This window comes from Caretta caretta, chromosome 6 (genome assembly GCF_965140235.1).
Source record: "Caretta caretta isolate rCarCar2 chromosome 6, rCarCar1.hap1, whole genome shotgun sequence".
Taxonomy (NCBI): domain Eukaryota; kingdom Metazoa; phylum Chordata; order Testudines; family Cheloniidae; genus Caretta; species Caretta caretta.
In genome coordinates this window covers 20987447-21006382 of record NC_134211.1, presented here as the reverse complement: position 1 = coordinate 21006382, position 18936 = coordinate 20987447, and the positions used below count along the sequence as shown (strand labels likewise).

Below are 18936 nucleotides of genomic sequence, written 5' to 3'. Positions count from 1 at the left end.
TTACAAACTAGATACATTCCCTCTCCACGAGGGGCTGTGTTTAAACACACATGCCAGAACCACAGAAAAGACCAGATAGAAAACGCCCTGTTGCTGCTGCCGATGGCTAGAACTTGCATCACATTCCAGTAGGTAGAGTCCCTGTAAGGGAGCTGTGGCAAATCAATGCCCCTGACAGCCTCACAGGCCTTGAATGACTTCATATTGAAATGAGATGTGGATTGGTTGACCACCAGAATCCCTGGGTTTAAAAGCAGTAAGCTCCAATATTAATAGAAACAGTAGGCTGGGAAGACTGAAGTCCCCACCCCCTGTCCTGCTGCTAAGGGTTCACCGTGGAAAGAAAGCCCTGTGTCTGGAATACATGCCTCAGACTTCGAATGCAGTTCCCATTATAACCTGCCCAGATTACCAATTCTCTCTTGAAGGACAGATTTTCTTTGCACCATACCATCAGTACAATCTGCTCTTAAAGCAGCGGGACGTTGATTGGCTGGTGGTACACAGCTGATGTCAGGGTTCTTACACCATTCCCCCTCCCTGCTACCATCATAGGAGGGGGAAGGGTAAAGGCAGTACCTTGTGCCACGCTGTTCTTAGGCTGCATTTCAGCCTCATGGGCCTGTTACAGCTGGCACAAGTCAGAGCAGCCCCCAGTTGCTCTAATGCAGTACAAGGGGATCAGCCCTGGACAGAGCTACAGCAGGAGCAGTGCATGCCTCTGTGTGCATACCCCTGAACTGGACTCTGTGCATCAGCCATACCGCAGCACCTGGCTCATGATTTTAAATACGTGTCATATATATTACATATAGATGCATGCACACTCATACACACACAAACAACAGCTAAATGTCTGAATGCCTCAAAATAAGAGACCCAACTATTGTTGTAACAGCTGAAGTCGCCTGGTCTTGCCTGAGTGCTGACCTGGCTTTTCTTCTGGAGCAGGTATTGACTGCAATCTATGTTGAATCTAAGCCTATGGGTAACTGAGGTTTTGGTCGCTAACTCTATACAGTAACATTTCACACACAGGGCTAGAAAAATGGGTCTGATATAAATCAGTCCCACCTCACTGACTTCATTTGAACTCTGCTGATTTACACCCGATGAGGATCTGGCCCCCAAATTCCCAAAATAAAGAAATATGGCAAGAAACGGATCGGTGTTTTCTCCTGACCTGTCATTTTGGGTGTGGCTGAGGTTTCAATGCAATGCCCAGGTTGGGGCTCGGGGACAGATTCCAGTCTCCAAGACAGTCCGTACCTCAGGCGCCCCATGTTCAGTACAGAAGCTTTTACTGGCCTCTTTAATGGCGTCTGTGGCTGTTTCCTGAATAAGTTGCTAACTTTTTTCCTATTGCCATCACCCCTGTCAATTAAACCACATTTAAAAAACCCAGCTAAGCGAGATGAGCCCCACACTTCTAGGGCAGAAATATCTTAGAGTGGAGGTGTGTTTGTAGTATTCCTCTGAACGGCTCTAAAACAAAACAACACAAACGGATTCTGCTTCTGCTCTTTAGGCTATACAGACTGCCTCAAAGAGGGTCCTTTCCCCCATTTTATTTAACATCAGAAAAACCAGGACCTGACTTCCTTCATACTGGTGGAGGACGAGAACAGGCTGATACCACAACAGGCTGAAAACTGAGATGAACCTCTCGGCAGGGGGAGGGGATGCTAAAGCCTTGTCCACACTGGGAGATTATTCATATAGGTGCACCAATGCCACTGAACCGGTGCAAATAAGCTGCACCGGTGTCACAAGTGCCTTGCACCAGTACAACTGCCCCCGTTTGAAATCAAGGTAAAAGGAGCCAGGGGGGAGGTTTCCTTGACACAACAGATCATTAAGAAGAAAAGCTAGGATGCCAAGAGGGTGGTTATCATCCCAACAACCACTGGAGCTCAGCAGTCTGGGTAGGTGTGACGGAAAGGCCTGGCATTGAAGCAGAATATAGTGAAAAAGGTAAAAGCACCATTTCCCCCCCTGTTTGCATTGGACTCTGCAATACGGTGATCTGTTTTTATTGGGTTATTTTTCCAGGAGAAGGCAGTATGCGAACATGCCATGTGATCCCTACGATAAAGCCAGCAACTGGACTGGATATCCTGAATGACTGCATACCAGCTCTTGGTGCAGCAGGGACTCCGGTTCCTCTGGAAGAGGTGAGCTGGTACCTCCTCCAGATGGCTTAGCTGACACTTTTCACCCAGGACACAGGCAGAGCTGGAACTGTGTGCTCTGATAGGGTGGATTCCAGCTATGGTCTAGATTGTGGCTGGCTACCCACCACCAACTTGCACCACAACACTCACGCACGCGATTAGCAGCTTCCCTATGCAGGGTTCAGAAACAAATCCCGCCCCCTGAGCCCTAGAGGAAATCATCAATGCAATTACGTTGTTCTGAAACAAGCCCTTCCTTCTTTGGATTTTACTCCAGCCTTTCTTCCAGGAGGAGCAGCTCGCAGCCAAACCGTAGACGGGACCCCTGGAACTGATCCCAGTCACATGTCATCAGGCTGGTCTTGCTGGTTTTACTGACCCCTACCCAAGTGCCAGCCTGGCTTGGACTTGCTGGATCCTCCTTACCCCAGCCCTCCGCTTTGCTGCATCCCCTCCTTGCATGCTCATTGACATTGCTGGAAGGCCGTCCCCTCCACATCTTCACCAGTGGAACACGGTGGCAAGGTTGGGGGAAGATGACCCCTGGTTGCAAGGATGGATCCAAATGTGGGTGAAGGGGAGGGGAAAGGAGCTTTGCTGCAAGATGAATGAAGGGCCCACAAGGACGTCCACCTACACCACACGCTCTTACTAGTCTGGGAGGCCATCCAGCCTTTAAGTAAATGCTGGGATGCTGGTGAGCCCGCCTGCCTCGCACATCATATGGTGCCAATAGCTCAGCTCACCCCCCATCCAAGGCTGCATCTTCAAGACAATCAGATTGTAGGCAAAGGTGATGCAGATGAGGCCCACAGTGAACCCAGTGGTGCTATTCCCCTTCCTTTATGGGGTCTGAGCCCCATCCCCCTCCCTGTGGGCTTGCTGTTGCATGTCTGTGCAGCACATTTGACAGGGATAGGGCTGGGACCAGGCTGGCAGCGGCTGGCACAAAGGACGGAGGGGCCAGGCAGTACTACTTGCTATTAACTCAAATGGGCCCTGGAGGCTGCAGAGATGGGTGCCGGCAGGCAGACAATCTCACTGGACTCTACCCCATCATCACCATTCAGGCTAACACAGCCTGACCTTCGGCGTGGGATTCAGCACCAATGTCCTCCTGGCCTTGAATTCCCTGGCTCAATCACAAACTCCCCTGGTCCCCACACTTGGGCTCCCCCTTCACCACTGCCACAGGACAGTGGACTCCAGCAGCCCCTTCCCACCGGCTTGAATGTAATCTGCACGGCACTCTCCAGAACAGGAGAAGTGCGTGGAAGTCTAAGGTGCTACACCAGGCCTCAGATGCTTGGGTCAGTGTCCCCCGTGGAAGTGCAGGGCCCCCGAATGATGACAATAACAGCAGCAGTCGAAAGGGCGGTGGTTGGGGATTAGGATTTTCTTTCTTAGACTAACCAGCTTCTTGGCTTCAAAGGCATCTCTGTCATCCCGAAGCTTCTTGTTCATCTCTCTGCTCCAAAGGAAGGTGAGAGAGAGAGAAGCAGAGTGGTTACCAAACACTCCTTGGGAGCAGGGCAGACGCCAACACTGGAGAGCTAATTAGGGAAATAAGGATCCCCTTCCTGCCAGATGGGTTGGATGGGGGGTCTCAGTCCAGATAACAATGGGACTCCATAGTATTCCCTTAAACAGGAGGAAAGAATAATCCCCTTCACTGGATGAATTGCTGGGTGACATCCTATGGCCTGTGTTATGCAGGAGGTCAAGCTGGATGATTATACTGGCCCCTTTGTGAATCTATGGATGCCACCGAAATACATTCAATATTATTACAGCTTTCTGGAGAGACAAAGAATTCGTATGGTGCTTTGGCAGTGTTGTCACATCTGGAAACAAGGTAGCCTGAAGAGTACCAGAGCTAACAAACCAGCCCAAATCCCTTTGGCTATTGGTTGGAGGATTCCCAACTCCCACCCCAAAGAGTCACTAATTCTGGATGCCAAGGAACTCTCCCAGAGCAAACAAGCATTCTTGGGCACAGCTGGAGTTTTGAATCTATTTCTGTCTGTGGGGTGGATAATGCCTCTGACCTTTCCACCTCTTCTCTAGTCTCCTCTCTAGGGAAGTAGCAGTTTCTCAACACCCCCCTTACCTGAGGAGCTCCAGCTGTCGAAGAAGGCTTTGTTTCTCTTTCTGCATGTTCTTAGAGACTCTAAACACATCCCTGTGTAAAGGGAGGGGAAAAGAAAACAAGGAAGAAAAAGAAACAAGGTTAAGTGAAAGATTAGAAAGGATGGAACCCCCCACCCCCCGCCCTCTCATGCACACACAAGTGATGTTGCTAAAGGTACAAGCCTGCCAGCTTCAATGATAGTTCAGTGGATAGAGCATTGGCTTTGGAGCCAGCGAAAGATCTGAGTTATGCCACTAGCCTACTCTGTGTCCTTGGGCAAGTCACTTTCCTTCTCAGCACCTCAGTTACCCCACTTATAAAATAGGGATAATGTCATGTCTGGGTCATGGGCAGCCCAACCTAGTAATTAGAGCCAGAGTTTGCAGTCACAATATAGGAATTAAGAATTGGCTTGATCAGGATACCGGGAGGTCAGAAGTAGGACACACGCTGGAGGTTCAGGAACCACAAGGTAGAGGCTAAGAGTCAAACTGGATGGAGATGCCAGGAAATGGAGCAGGAAGCACAAGGCATGCAGTCCAGAGCAGGATGGAGCCCACTGGTTCAGACAGGTGCCTGCTGCTGGCTTATGTAGCACCAGTGAGCCACACTGGGGCTAGGCTTTGTAGGTCCCATATAAGCTGCTGCCAGGTGGAGGGTTAGAAAGTGGCTGCTCCCAGGAACCTTGTGGGCCCAGGTTTGAGACCCGCGGGTCATGACTGATAATGATACTTGCCTCTGTTTGTTAATGCATCATGAGATGAAAAGCTGCTATGTAAAAGAACTAAGTCTTATTATTAGGTAAAGGCTGAAGAGATGCACCCCACAGTGGTTACGATACAATTATTGTAACCTCTCTAGCTGAGGCTACAATAAACTGGAGAGCACATGAAAGAAACCCCCTTACTGCTTTAAATAAAAATAACAATTCTTTGCCCTTGTACGGTGCTTTCCAGCCTAGCAGCTAGTAACACGTTAATTTAGCCTCACAATTCCCCTAGCAGGGGACTATTAGTACGTGTCACATTTTATCAGTGAGAAAACCACCACAGGGAGATGATTACTTGTCTTCCCCAAGATCAGGTATTGAGCTCATGACAGAGCCCGTAATAGAACACAGGTCTGCAGCTTCCAAGGCTATTCCTTAACCACTAGACAGCTCTTCCTACTGGGTACCAGGTAAGTCATGCTGCACAAGCAGCTACCAGCTTCCACTGCACATTGTGTAACCGCTATCCAGCCATACCTGTCTTTCTGTTCCTGTTCACGCTGAGCCTCCTTCTGGAGACGCTCCAGATGCCCCTTGGCCACCTCCAGCTCCCACTTGCTTCTCTCCAGCTGCTCCAGAAGGTTTTCATTCAGAAGGTGGAGCCGCTCATTCTGCACCCGGGTCTCCAGCTGCTCAGAGTTCAGAGACTGTATTTGATGCTCCAGCTGGGAAAGAGGAAAAAGGCAGACAAAGAATAATAAAGAGACACCTCCCAGATTCAGGAAGCCACAGCCGTATAATGGGCCAGAAAAGCAGATACACAAGGTGCTATTGAGGAGTTGCTCCAGGTAAGCTGCCCACAAGGATGTGGATAGGCTGTCAGCATTACACTCAGTGTAAAGCCACAAGCTGGGTATTTCAAAGCCTGTTATCCTGTGCTGACCCCTCTGAATCGATGCATCACAAATGTGGCATAATCGCACCCCACTGTGGAACGGTTATATCAAAGGGGAAGAGTCAAGGCTGGAGAAGCAGCAGTAATTCTGCTCACCCCACACCAAGAATAGTTCATTATTATTTACTGGTTGCATGACAGTAGCACCTTGCAGCTCAGTCACAGCCCAGGAACCCAGGCTGACAAGCGCTCTACAAACAGAACAAAAAGAGCCGCTGCCCCAGAGAGCTTACTGTGTAAGTATAAGACAAGAAACAACAGATGGATGCAGGCAGACACATGGGGAGCACAAGGAAACGATGAGACAACATTGGTCAGCCTGATAGACAGTGATGTTAGACGTACATTGAGGTTTGTGAGTTTCAGGTTAGGTGTTTGCTTGGCAGAGGCAATGAGTGAAATGATTAGAGCAGGGAACTGGAAGTCAGGTTGCCTGGATCTCACTCAAAATACCCCTTAAATCTCATCTTGCAGCTGCCCGCTTACAAACTAGAATGAGAAGGTTTACAGCACTTTGGCAGGGGCTATCCCTGACAGGCCTTCATGCACCACCAGAATGTCACAGGCAAGCACCTTGCTGAGCCAAGTTTAACCCTGTGGAGACAAGTAGATGTGTGCTACATTACCTGGGCATGAGGTCGAGTTAAGGACAAGGTGAGGGCTGATCTCATGCACATGCCAAGCTTGCTAGGGCCCCTCTAGGAGGGGATGTGTACTCTGAACTGCCTTCTTGCTGCAAGCTTAAGTCAGACCCTTATCTGAAAGCAAGATAGCGAGAGATAAGGCAGGATCTCATGCATGGCCATCCCTGGGCAGAAGACTCCCATGGAATATAAACATCCAGCTATGCTGGTGAAGCCTGGCTCTCCTCCACAGCATGGTATGCTGCGCCTGTTCTACCAGGCCAGGTGGAGACAGGTGGTGCGTGCAAACACTTGATTACTAGGGGTATGTTAGAGCAAGGGCCATTCATCCTGGATTTCTTGGAAGGCCACATGCGGACCCCACATCTAAGGAAGCCTTACAGACAGCCTCAAAGATTAAATGTTTTAGCTTGCTAAGCACCCGGAGCAGACCCAGTGAATCCCAGTTACTTGAACCCCATCTCTTCAAACCTCCCTATCTAACAGATGGCCAACATTCCTCCATGCCTGTTGATCCTTGATTAGATAAAGCTGCTTGGTGCTGCTCAAGCCATGTGGCTAGCTGGGACCCTACCGTAGCCCTGAACAAGAACAAGTTTGTACGTATCTAAAGCAGAATCATTAGCTGGTCCGGTCGTGGAATCTACACAAAGGAAAACCCAGAAGACACCCAAAGAGCGAAATGTCTCTGATATTTTGCTTGCTGCAGATTTGCCTAGTGCATGGATTTCCAGCTAAGCCCTTCCCATCTCCTACAAGCCATTTCTGGAAACCTAGCTCTTCCCCAAAGAATTCCAGATAAAGCAGGTCAGAAGTTGGGTCATTCTTCCTCCTGGGCAAAATTTTGATTTAAAAACAAAACAAACAAACAAAACCGAAACAAAGAAAAACGTCGGGTTGAAAACAGAAACGATCTCCGGTTCCCGCAAAAAGCATTGAAATGTGGTGATGAAAACACAGAGATGCCTTCCGTACAGATTTTTACTGAGCTGAAAACCCTATTTTTCATCCAAAAAAGCTTCAATGAGCCCTAATCCCAGCTGCAATGACTGCATGGGACTGTGTGTATAAACTGAATCCAACTTTAAGACAGCATCCTTTCAGGGCAGGAATGTGCAATTGGTTTGAGGCAGTTTGTCTGCTACACTGAGCAGGAATACTGCCATCTGGCGTGGCCAGCACTGACATGAGCACCTCTGATTGGCATGAGTTCTCCCTGGATACAATCAGCAGGCGCTAGGCAGGTAATTTGCAATGGGGAAGCTCTCTAGCAGAGGGAGGAGAGCAAAACAGGGAGCTGCTTTAGGAGAGGCAGCCACTGAACACACATGTCTTGCTGTGTAAGGCAAGATTAGGGCCATCACGGGTGCATAAATGGAAATCAGGGTGAGGGGAACAGGGCAATCAGCTTATATGCAGATGCCCTACTCAGCCTGCGTCTCTGTCACCACAAGCATCAGCGAGATAGGCCATCCCCACAGCGTGTCACGAGGGGCTTCCTCGCCTTTTCCTTGCATTGCAAGAGTGTTGCTGCCATGCTCCTAGTGCCTGACGTAAAGCCTATTGCAGACAGTAGGAGTCTTCCCATTGACTTCAGTGGGTTTTGGATCACATCACTAAGTCCTTGTCACCCCATAGAGCTCGAGACTCAAACATTGACCCTCATCTTGTTTTGTCACGAGACCGTGCTGCCCCCTCCTTGCTGGCTGTGGGTTTCGTCATGACGATCCATACGTTAGCAACCTTCACTCCTACTTATTGCATTTATCTGTGCCAAGGTACGAAACCACACACCTTAAAAAAGCCTGAGTTTTCCATGCAGGATACACAGGGCATCCTGAACTTGTTCCCCCGTGCGAGACCCCAAGCATTTAGCAGAGGAGTTAACCAACAGTTCACTAAGGAAGAGGAAATGGACCATGTGGAAAGGAATGAAGTCTGCCAATTACAGACTGGTGATTTTCCTCTTTGATAGAATCCCCTCACAGGTGGCAGTGTTATCATTCGGTCTCATTGTGCCAGTAAGGGCCACTATTTTCCCTAGCATGGAAAGGATTTTGCTCCCCTGGTTATTTCAATGGTGGGAGATGAAGCATATCAGACATATTTTCTGTGTCCACTTCTCTGTTTGTTTTAGTTTCACAGTCCATGGACCAGAACTGCAAATGCATTCTCCCCAAGAGGATTTGGGGATGGCCTAACCACTCCTGCAGTCTCGGTAGTCATCAGATCATAAGTGTCTCTGGCACGATATGTTTATTCTTTGTGTTAGCCTTAGCCCCTGGGTTAAGGGGCCTCTATCCCCACCAAGGAAAGAGGTAAAAGACCCTTCATGCCCAACAGTGAGTGGATATCAGGCAAGGTCTTGTTATCTGTTTGATTTGATACCCTCCCTCCACTCACCTGAAGATGCCTCTTCCCTCCCTAACTTGGACTTTGGTGCCATCAAATAGTACACTTAAACTTTAGAACCATCCTCTAGACACTGACCGCACTGTTTACAGCGTGCTACAGTGTATGACCTGCATCATGGTTATCTACTGATATGGGCTATCATCCATGGGCAGTTCCTAGTCAGAAGAATATCTACGGAGCTTTAAACACACACCCACACACCCCTAGCTGGGTGAGCTTGAAAGAGCAACCAGAGAAGTATCTCTCACTTTTATTCATAGGCAAGATCTATTCCGGTTCTGGAAGTAACCTAATAACGGCCATACTGGGTCAGACCAAAGGTCCAGCTAGCCCAGTATCCTGTCTTCTGACTGTGGCCAATGCCAGGTGCTTCAGAGGCAATGAACAGAACAGGTAATCATTGAGTGAGCCATCCCCTGTCGGCCACTCCCAGCTTCTGGCAAACAGAGACTAGGGACACTCAGAGCATGGGTCACATCCCTGATCATCTTGGCGAATAGCCATTGATGGACCTATCCTCCGGGAATGGATCTAGTTCTTTTTTGAAACCCATTATAGTTTTGGCCTTCACAACATCCCCTGGTAATGAGTTCCACAGAGTGACTGTGTGTTGTGTGAAGAAGTACTTCCTTTTGTTTGTTTTAAACCTGCTGCCTATTCATTTCATTGGGGGACCCCTGGTTCTTGTGTTATGTGAAGGGGTAAATAACACTTCCTTGTTCACTTTCTCCCCACCAGTCATGATTTTATAGACCTCTGTCATCTTCCCCCTTAGTCATCTCTTTTTCAAGCTGAAAAGTCCCAGGTTTTTTAATTACTTCTTATACGGAAGCTGTTCCATACCCCTAATCATTGTTGTTACCCTTCTCTATACCTTTTCCAATTCTAATGGATCCTTTTTGAGGTGGGGTGACCAGAACTGCACACGGTATTCAAGGTGTGGGGTGTACTATGGATTTTTGTAGTGGCATTATGATATTTTCTGTCTTATTATCTATCCCTTTCAATCTTAATGGTTCCTATCATTCTGTTCGCTTTTTTGACTGCTGCTACACATTGAGCGGATGTTTCCAGGGAACTATCCACAATGACTCCAAGATCTCTTTCTTGAGTGGTAACAGCTAAATTAGACCCCATCATTTTATATGTGTAGTTGGGATTATGTTTTCCAATGTGCATTACTTTGCATTTATCAACACTGAATTTCATCTGCCATTTTGTTGCCCAGTCACCCAGTTTTGTGAGATTCCTTTGTAACTCTTCGCAGTTTGCTTTGGACTTAACTATGGTGAGTAGTTTTGTATTGTCTGCAAATTTTGCCATCTCACTGTCTGCCCCTTTTTCAAAACACTTTGCACGTTTTGCTTATCATCTCATTTATCACGTGGAAGCGAGTGAGGCTCCCCTATATTTTTACCTCAGTGTTAGGAACTGTAATAGATTCCTAATGTAAGATGCACAGTGCTTTATCATAATGCTGTTGCCAGCCAAGGTCATTCAGTAAGAGCATGGCCCTTGAAGCAGTGCGAGATTTGGGGCCAAATCCTCAGAGGACATAAGTTGACCCAACTCCAGTGAAGTCAGTAGAGTTATGCCAATTTACGCCAGCTGAGGATCTGGCGCTGGGACACTATTCTCCATCCCCACCCCTATACACATACCCAGCGTGTGTGCGCGGGGGGCAGAGAGGGGAAGGGCACAGGTCTAATAAGCACTGAAGAACATGGCTACTACTCATGACTCCCCTTTAGAAAGTCCTCATTAGATCAAAGCAAGACCCTCTCATCCAGTTGACATACAGAATGATATCATTCATTGTATAAGGAGCTGAGCACACCCTTCGCAAATATTGACACAACAATTACCCAAGCAGCATAGCGTTACATGACCCAGAGCAATTATTTCTTCCCTATACTCTTTTAAGAGACGTAGCCATACAATAACAAGGAAGAGTAAACATCGTTGCCCTTCCTTATCTTGATAGAAAGGGGACCAGCTGGCTGAAACGAGGATTACAGCAGTGTTGGAGTCAGGCCAGCGTTTGGTGCCTGTAGGTCACAGAGCACTAGTACCTCTTGTGAGTGGGAGGTCGGGCTAAATTAAAGTGGGATCCCCTATTTCTGGTGGCTGAAGTCAAACACCAGAAGCCTATGAGAGCAGAATGTAGGAATGCTGGCCCAGTATCACTGGGTCCTCTGATAGGCTAGTAGATCTGCTTGGGGTTAAGCCCATGCTCCTGGTTAGGAAAGCTACAGCATGACAGAATGGAATACATATAGTCTGAAGCAACATAGGAGATTTGCAAGCATCTCAGTATGGGATTTACCATATTAGATTGCTTTGGTGGTCCATCTAGTCTGGTATAAACTTTCACAGAGAGCTTTAAAAATCCATAGATCTCAAAGCACTTTACAAAGGAAGGCAAGAATGTGAGTTATAGAGAGGTTAAGTCAATTACCCATGGGAACATACATCAGCACCAGAGCTGGGTATAGAACTCAGGCATCCCAACTCCCAGTCTAGGACACTGCTGACATGACCACAACACCTCCTATACTCATGCTTCAGAGGAAAGCAAAGGCCACCTTAATGCACATGGTCACTTGTGAAGGTACATGAACAGGTGAGAAGATTCCTTCTTAGCCCTGTGGACGATCAACCAATACCGCGAATTAGGGGTATTCTATTTTTTGTCAAGGTACAAATTTCTTGGTCAAGGTATAGTCAAGGTCCAGACAGCAAAGAAAATAACAATAATAAAAAAACAACAATAATGATAAAAACAACAAGGAGTCCGGTGGCACCTTAAAGACTCTCAGATATATTTGAGCATAAGCTTTTGTGGGTAATACCCCCACTTCTTCAGATGCATACAGACTAACACGGCTACCCCCTGATACTTGTCAACAATAATGATGAGTAAATAAAAAGATTTCAGGATCCATTCAAAAGCATCTTGTGGTCTGGATTTGGCCCATGGTCTGCCTATGGATTACCCCACCGTGAAGAATGAGACAGGAGCACCCCAATTTCAGCACATACAACTGAAGTAGCATAAAATTATCCAAACCCTTTTTAAATCCAGCTGCACCATTTTACTCCATGAGTTATTCTGAAGGAGATAGAAAACACAAACCACAGAGGTTAAGGGGAATTGCTGCTGGTGTTTACATGCATGAATTGCTTCTTCAGCATGGCTTTGCTGGTCAGAATTGTGGAAGGGGACACACACACACGCGCGCGTGCGCGCTTTATTGCACATACCTCGCCAAATTATATTATCCTGCAGGAAGAAGAGGAGATTCCAAAATGGATGGGACATGAATACAGTAGCATTTTTAAATGAACTGTGGTAACCAGCAAGAATGCTCAGGGCAGAGCCTAGCTGGAGCAGTAGGCAGGAACTGGACTGACTGGTGCAATGCAGCCAATTATCGCCCACTCTCAGCACAACTTCAGGAGCAGGGCGGTAGCTTTCAGGCTTGCCAAGGGCAGTTAAAAAGGAATTAAAGAAAGACACTGTGGGGCACCTATTTCTTCAGGAAGGCCAGGTTACCTTTTTCTGTCGGTAGAGGATTTTCTCAAGCTCCTGCTCCTTGCTGCACAGCTCCTTCTGCAGCACGTTGCTCCTGTCGTGCCTCTGTGATTCCTGCAGAGGGGAAAGACCCATAGATTTTCATACTGTCCAGAGAACCCTGGACTGACATTTCCCAATACCAGGGACCAAAATATCATTGCTGCCCAGGAGCCTGCCACTAAATGACCCACCACAATCCCCTCCTGCTTCAGAGACAGGAAAGTTGTAGGGCTCGCCAATGGGCCTTGTATTGAAGCCAGTTTCCCACCTGGTGGTTTAGTCTCCCTGGGGAACATCCAAGCTTGTTGCTGATCCCTTGGCCCACCCATTTCCCAACTCTATTTATTTTTTGCCTCTCACTGAAGAAGATTTACAAGGAACAGCTGTCCCTTTCTTCCAACAGTCTCATTGCAGGGGAGTTGCTCACAGAAGAGGAGGGCAGGGCAGGGCAGGGCAGGGCAGAAGACACACAGCAGTTCTTCTAAAAGATGGTTCTGGTTGTCTTTATAGTCTTCCCTCATGCTAATTTCCCCATACCAAATGAAATCTCAATAGTCCCTCTCAAGCTGGCTAATATCACAGATGAGAAAAGGACACTCCACAATTAACTTCTTCTGCATTGAAAACAAGAGGGTGTTCTTCAGGCCCCTTGAGAGCAGAGACCACAACCTCCCGACAAGGCAGAGATAAAAAGTGAAGCCCAGATTAGGCGGTAGCTGTCGTCAGTGCCAGAGCATATTAACTGAGGTTCCTGAGATGCACCATGAGCACTGCAACAGGGGGTGTCCTGGCCTAGTCTCCTCCAGCTAACACAGATCCTTGCACCAGTAGAAGAACAAGGCCACTGAAGATTTCAACAGAAGTCACACGGGGAGCAGAGGCAACAGGGTCACTGCCCTTGCAAATGCAGAGGAAACCAAATATTTGCCTCATTTATTAATCAAAATGCATGCCCAGCTGAGCACGTGTAGGGAGGAAATGGCCAGGCAGGATTTACCTGGCAGAGCAGTTGTTCCTTTTCCGCTTTGATCTGTTGCTCCATTTCTTCATAAAGACACCTGACTTCTCTGTCGTGGTCTGTCTCCTTCCTACCAAGGAGAAAGAGAGTGTGAGGGAGGGAGACTGAGAATGAATGTGAAAGGAAAAGAAGGAGAAATAAAGAAGGAGAGGGAGTGGGAAATCTTCATTCTCAAATAGGAGGATACAGATTTAATTTAGAATCCACACTAATAGCTTATTGGTATTACCCCAAGCACCTGGGTTTACATACACTGATAAGGGATTTCATGGCCACTCGACATCCATGGGAGCATATTTATTTGCACACAGTTTTATTTATTAGAGTCATCCATCTTAGGTACTTAATATGGCTTCTACATAGTATCTGAGTATCTCACCATCTTTAAAGTATTTATCTCCACACCATTCCTGTGAGGCTTGTCAGTATGATTATCCCCATATTACAAATGGGGAACTGAGGCACAGAGAGACTACATGACTTGCCCAAGGTCACACAGGAATTCAGTGACAGAGGTCTCCTAAGTGCTACACTGGTGCCCTACTCACTAGACCATCCTTCTTCTCTGCAAGGAGAAAACCACATAAGTTGGAGTTAGGACTCTGGCTAGATGTTAATGCCCAAATCTGGAGGGAATAGGCTAAGAGAGTCAATGCAGTATTATACGTGGCACAGAAGTCTCCTTTTCTTCCTTAATCCCAGCCTCCGCCAGTTTCTCCTCGCATTTTGGGATAAGGTAATGAGTCAGGTTGCATCTAAATGAGTACCAGCTGGTTTCCAGCTGCCCTGGAGGCCTTCTTACCTCTTCAGTGCCTGCTCCATGGATTCCTTCTCATAATGCACCTCCCTGATATACGATGAAACATGGAACAGGAACTCCTCAAAGTTGGCCAAGAGATCTGGCTGTTCTTTCCGGAGACGAGACCAAAGCTCCCGAACCTCACTCTGACTGGAGCAAAGATAAGAGCGGGAGAGCCAGGGAGTTTCCATGTTATCATAGGATTGGTATTTCTTCTAACTTACACACGTTCAAGTAAAGAAGGGCTGCCCTGCATTGACCTTAGAGGTTGCATTGGATGGGCCTGTAATACTGAAGTGTGGGGGGTGGACCACGACTGGGAATGAAGACTACGAAGTAGTGGGTGGCCAGAATGAGATAAGTCATCCCAAAACCACCATATAAAACTAACTCAGCATTGCCAATGCCAAGCATTGGGAAAGAAAATCATGAGTCAGGCCCCTCCAAAATCATGAGGCTTAAAATAAACAATAAATAAATAATAAAATTGGTTCAACCTAATAAAAAGCAGCAATTATTATAAGGCAAGGATTTTAGAGCTACTTTACAAATATTAATTATCACACAGCTACTGTGAAGTAGATCAGCATTACCCCATTGTTTTACAGGTGGGGAAACTGAGGCACAGGGCGGTGATGTACCTTGAACAAAGTCCCATGCCAAGCTAGTGTCAGAGGTAGGAGTCACGCCTTCCAGTCCCTTTCTCTAACCACCAGACTATGCTACTTTTAACAAAAACCTGAGATGATTCACCCCCTCTCAAAATGACCCAAGCATTCAAACTCTTTAGAGCAGTGTGGACTAGCGGATAGAGCACTGCATTGGGACTCAGAAGACCTGGTTTTATTCCTACCCCTGCCACTCTCTTCGGTGACCTTGGGGAAGTCTCTTCACCCCTCTGTACTTCAGTGTCCCTCATCTGTAAAAGGGGAATAATGATACTGACCTCCTTTGTAAAGCGCTTTGAGATCTACTGATGAAAAGCACAATATAACAGCTAGGCTTTATTATTATTTTTCACCGCTAGAACCATGCATCTGAACTTACTGTTTCTTTGTGCGTGATGGGGAAAAGATGGAAGAGGTCTCCATATTCCTGTAGGAATGGGATAATCCCTCCTAAACTCAACAGTTCTTCTCAAAATGAAATAGGAGGCTTAAAATGCTGCTCACTGAGAGGTAGGGATGGGGGGAGAATTACTTCTGTGCCCTATTTCTGGAGAAAATGTCTTTGGGGCAGGGACTGTCCTTTTGGTCTGTGCTTGTTCAGTGCCTAGCACAGTGGGGTCCTGATCCAGGACTGCCAGGCACTACTGCAATACAAATAATAAGACAGATCAAAAAATGTAGACTAAGTCTTAGCACTCTCACTTTAAAATAATAAGGAGACCTAGCTCTTCAATAGCACTTTTCATCAGTGGACCCAAAAGCACTTCGCAAAGCAGATCAGCATCATTCCCCCCATTTTATAGATGGAGAAACTGAGGCACGGGGAAGGAAGTAACTTGCCAAAAGTTATCCAGCAGAGCAGTGGTAGAGCTGGGAATTGAACCCGGGTCTCATGACAAAAAACAGGAAATTAAGGGAGAGGTGTTCAAAAATACCCAAGGGATTTAGGAACAGACCCATTGACAGTCAAACAGGATGTGTGCACCTAAACCCACTAAGTGCCTGCAGAACACATTTAGTTGACGACTGAAAGCTTTTATATTTGAGCTGATCGACATTTTTCAAAGGTTTTTCCCCTCAAAAAATGGTCATTTTTTCCCCCCAACAATTTTTTTGCATAAATGTTGTCATTGACTTTTTTCATTTTTCATGACCTGAAATATGATCATCAATATTTTTCATTTACCAAAACCTCAGATTTTATTGAACAAAAATTGTCCATTTTGAACTCTCTGAAACAAAATCAACACCACTTTGTGATTTCCCCTTCCCCCACAGTTTTCAACTAATGCAGCTTTGTATTCATCTTTTGAAAAAGCTAGTTTGACTGATACAAATTCAATTTTAACATCAATTTCACTATATGTTTCTGCTGAACATATAGACTCCACCTAGTGGACAATACAGTGCAAAATATTCCATTTAACCTGGACAACTCTTTCACTGGGATATTTCTCAGGAGACAGAGATGAAGGGCAATGGATGCTGTTTAACTGGGATGGTAATATCATTATGGTAAAAGTGACCAGGTGGTGCTGTTTCACATCAGTTTCCCAGTTCTTTTTCTTAACGTGTGAACAAGTTTTTAGTCTGAAAAGAAATGCCTGTTTGTTTTGCAAGGCTCCAAAGAGGAAACTTTGTGAGCAGCAACAGAGTTTGCTCTCTGCTTTGGTCTCTCACTGGAGTCAGTTCTTGAGTCAGAGTTGCTCCCTGGGAACCGGGCATTGGTGTTGGCTGAGATTCCTGAAAGAAGAGATTGTCCTGGATGCTGTTTGATCATCTCTTTTCCAGAATTGGTATATGTGCGTAAATAAAACAAGTGACACTTTGGGTATACCCAGACTCTGCCTCACTGATTTCCCCTTCCCTGGAAAACACCCAGCAAGGCCTTGGAATTCTGCTACTGCCAGGCAAGGGGGCAATACTGGTCTCAGAAAAAGGAGCAACGATATCATCAGTTCCACTTACTGGGGCCACATTTACCCTGTTGCAAGTGACTAAATGGTGCTTAGACAGATATACATGTCTAGTCTTAAAGAAGCTGTCAGATTTCAAAAGAAATAAGATAGGAATGAAGTTATCATTTTGTTCACTGCAGCATTTTATGGCATTCACTATATTTTTTGGAATGTTGCCTGTTTATAACCTCTTCTCCTAAATCCGGCGAGGTTGTCTATGGGGATGCTTGCTGCATGGCACATCTAAATTCCTTTGGACAGTAACCAAAGACCATGCCACCTTAGCCTAGTGAATAAGTTATATTTCTTTAGGCAAGGTGATCAGTTCTGTTGGGGTTTAGGGCAAATGTTTAATTTTAAAACTATTTCTCTGGGCCAAATAAACTTTTTCCTGGGCTGGTGGATCTGTGACTGTTTCAAGGAACATCTCAGATGGAACAATGATGATAGAGACTGATTATATACATCACTGGAAAGTTGGACACTCCAGCTTTGATTGATGTATGGCAGCTTCTTCTACCTATCATGGTTCATGATGTATCCAATCATACGAGTAATATTTGAGCTGTGCATGTACATCCACTGTGCCCTGCTCTTTGGAGCAGCAGCCTGGCCTATGACCCAGCCCGACCCACTCCTGTTCATACTTAAAGGAGAATCCTGAAAACGAAGAGGAAAAAAAATCCTACCAACTGAGGAATGCGCGGCCATGTATTTCAAAGAATGATCTGCCCTGGGGTGAATGCTCCGTCTGAGGGGATGGCTAATGACATATACATCAGATCTGAATTACCCAGATTCTCTGGGTGTTCAGATTCAAGTCCCAACAGGGTCAATTTACTTCCTCATCTTTCTAGGTGGATCAGTCAAGCTCCAGGCAGTGCATTGTGCAGCCATCTACAAATAAGACCTTAAAGACTAAGGTCCTCTGCATGGCTGTTGAAGACCTCATGGCACTTTTGGAAAGACAAAGAACTCATCTCTTTGCCTAAATCCTCCCCACACCCATGGTTGTGCTGCGTACTGTGCACCAATTGGTTGCCATCCTGATGACAGCAATACTTCATATCTGAAACATGAGCCTATAGCCTGTAAAGTTCTTTGGGAAAAGTGCTGTATTAAAGGCCACTGGTGAGTATTCAGGCTAGATATCCCAGACTCCCTTGCATTTCTAAGGCAACACATGAACTTGACACAAGGTTGGGATACAAAGTGCTAAGGCAACACTTCTGAAAGCAAGTCCTTGAAGATAGCCAGCAGTGCCAGGTCAACTTCTCTCGGTCCGTGCTGAAGCACTGAGGTTTTGCTACTGTAAGATCAGACCAGGACAGAATTTGAGATTTGAGACTTACTCTTCAAAGACCTGGGCTGCGCTGAGCTGCTCCATCATTGAACCAAATCGCTTCTCCTCTTCGTCGTCTGTCTGGTCCAAGTCGTCTGACCAGCCTGACTCAAAGGTCTCCTCGAGTCTGGAGTGATCTGTGCTCCCAGACCCTTGGTACAGCTCAATCCCGATGAACTTCCCTGCAGGAAGGGGGAGGGAGGGAAGAGGGAGCTGGTGGTCACACTATATTTAACACTAGGAAAGCTTTGAGGGGCAGCCTGAACCAGCTCCAGTAGAGATGGCCAAATCCAATGGTGTCTATTAAACACTGCCCTCAGATAGCAAACAGAGAGCCTGTTCTTGTATCATTATGAACGGGAGGAAATTGGTCAGTATCTAGTAAGAGCTGAAGCAGCCCCCTGCTGGAGGCTCAGGAATTCAGAACTTTCAGCTGATGTGCATTTAGAGTTGAATTCATTACACCACAGTTCAGGCATTATAAGAATGGAAGGGTGGGCCTGCACTTAAGGCAGTGGACTGGCACTGGGGGGTTCAATTCCCAGC

At 46.6% G+C, this 18936-nt stretch overlaps 1 protein-coding gene across 1 annotated transcript in view; it reads right to left on the bottom strand.

Moving 5' to 3' along the window:
- Positions 1-18936, bottom strand: part of CRACR2B (calcium release activated channel regulator 2B) — a 77868-nt gene that overhangs the window by 18856 nt on the left and 40076 nt on the right. Inside the window, exons 4-10 of the mRNA XM_075129309.1 lie at positions 18401-18572; positions 14426-14572; positions 13603-13693; positions 12585-12677; positions 5552-5739; positions 4285-4356; positions 3588-3642 (exon numbers count right to left, since the gene is read on the bottom strand). Of these exons, the coding sequence (XP_074985410.1) occupies positions 3588-3642; positions 4285-4356; positions 5552-5739; positions 12585-12677; positions 13603-13693; positions 14426-14572; positions 18401-18572 (818 nt within the window). The remainder of the gene's footprint in view (positions 1-3587; positions 3643-4284; positions 4357-5551; positions 5740-12584; positions 12678-13602; positions 13694-14425; positions 14573-18400; positions 18573-18936) is intronic.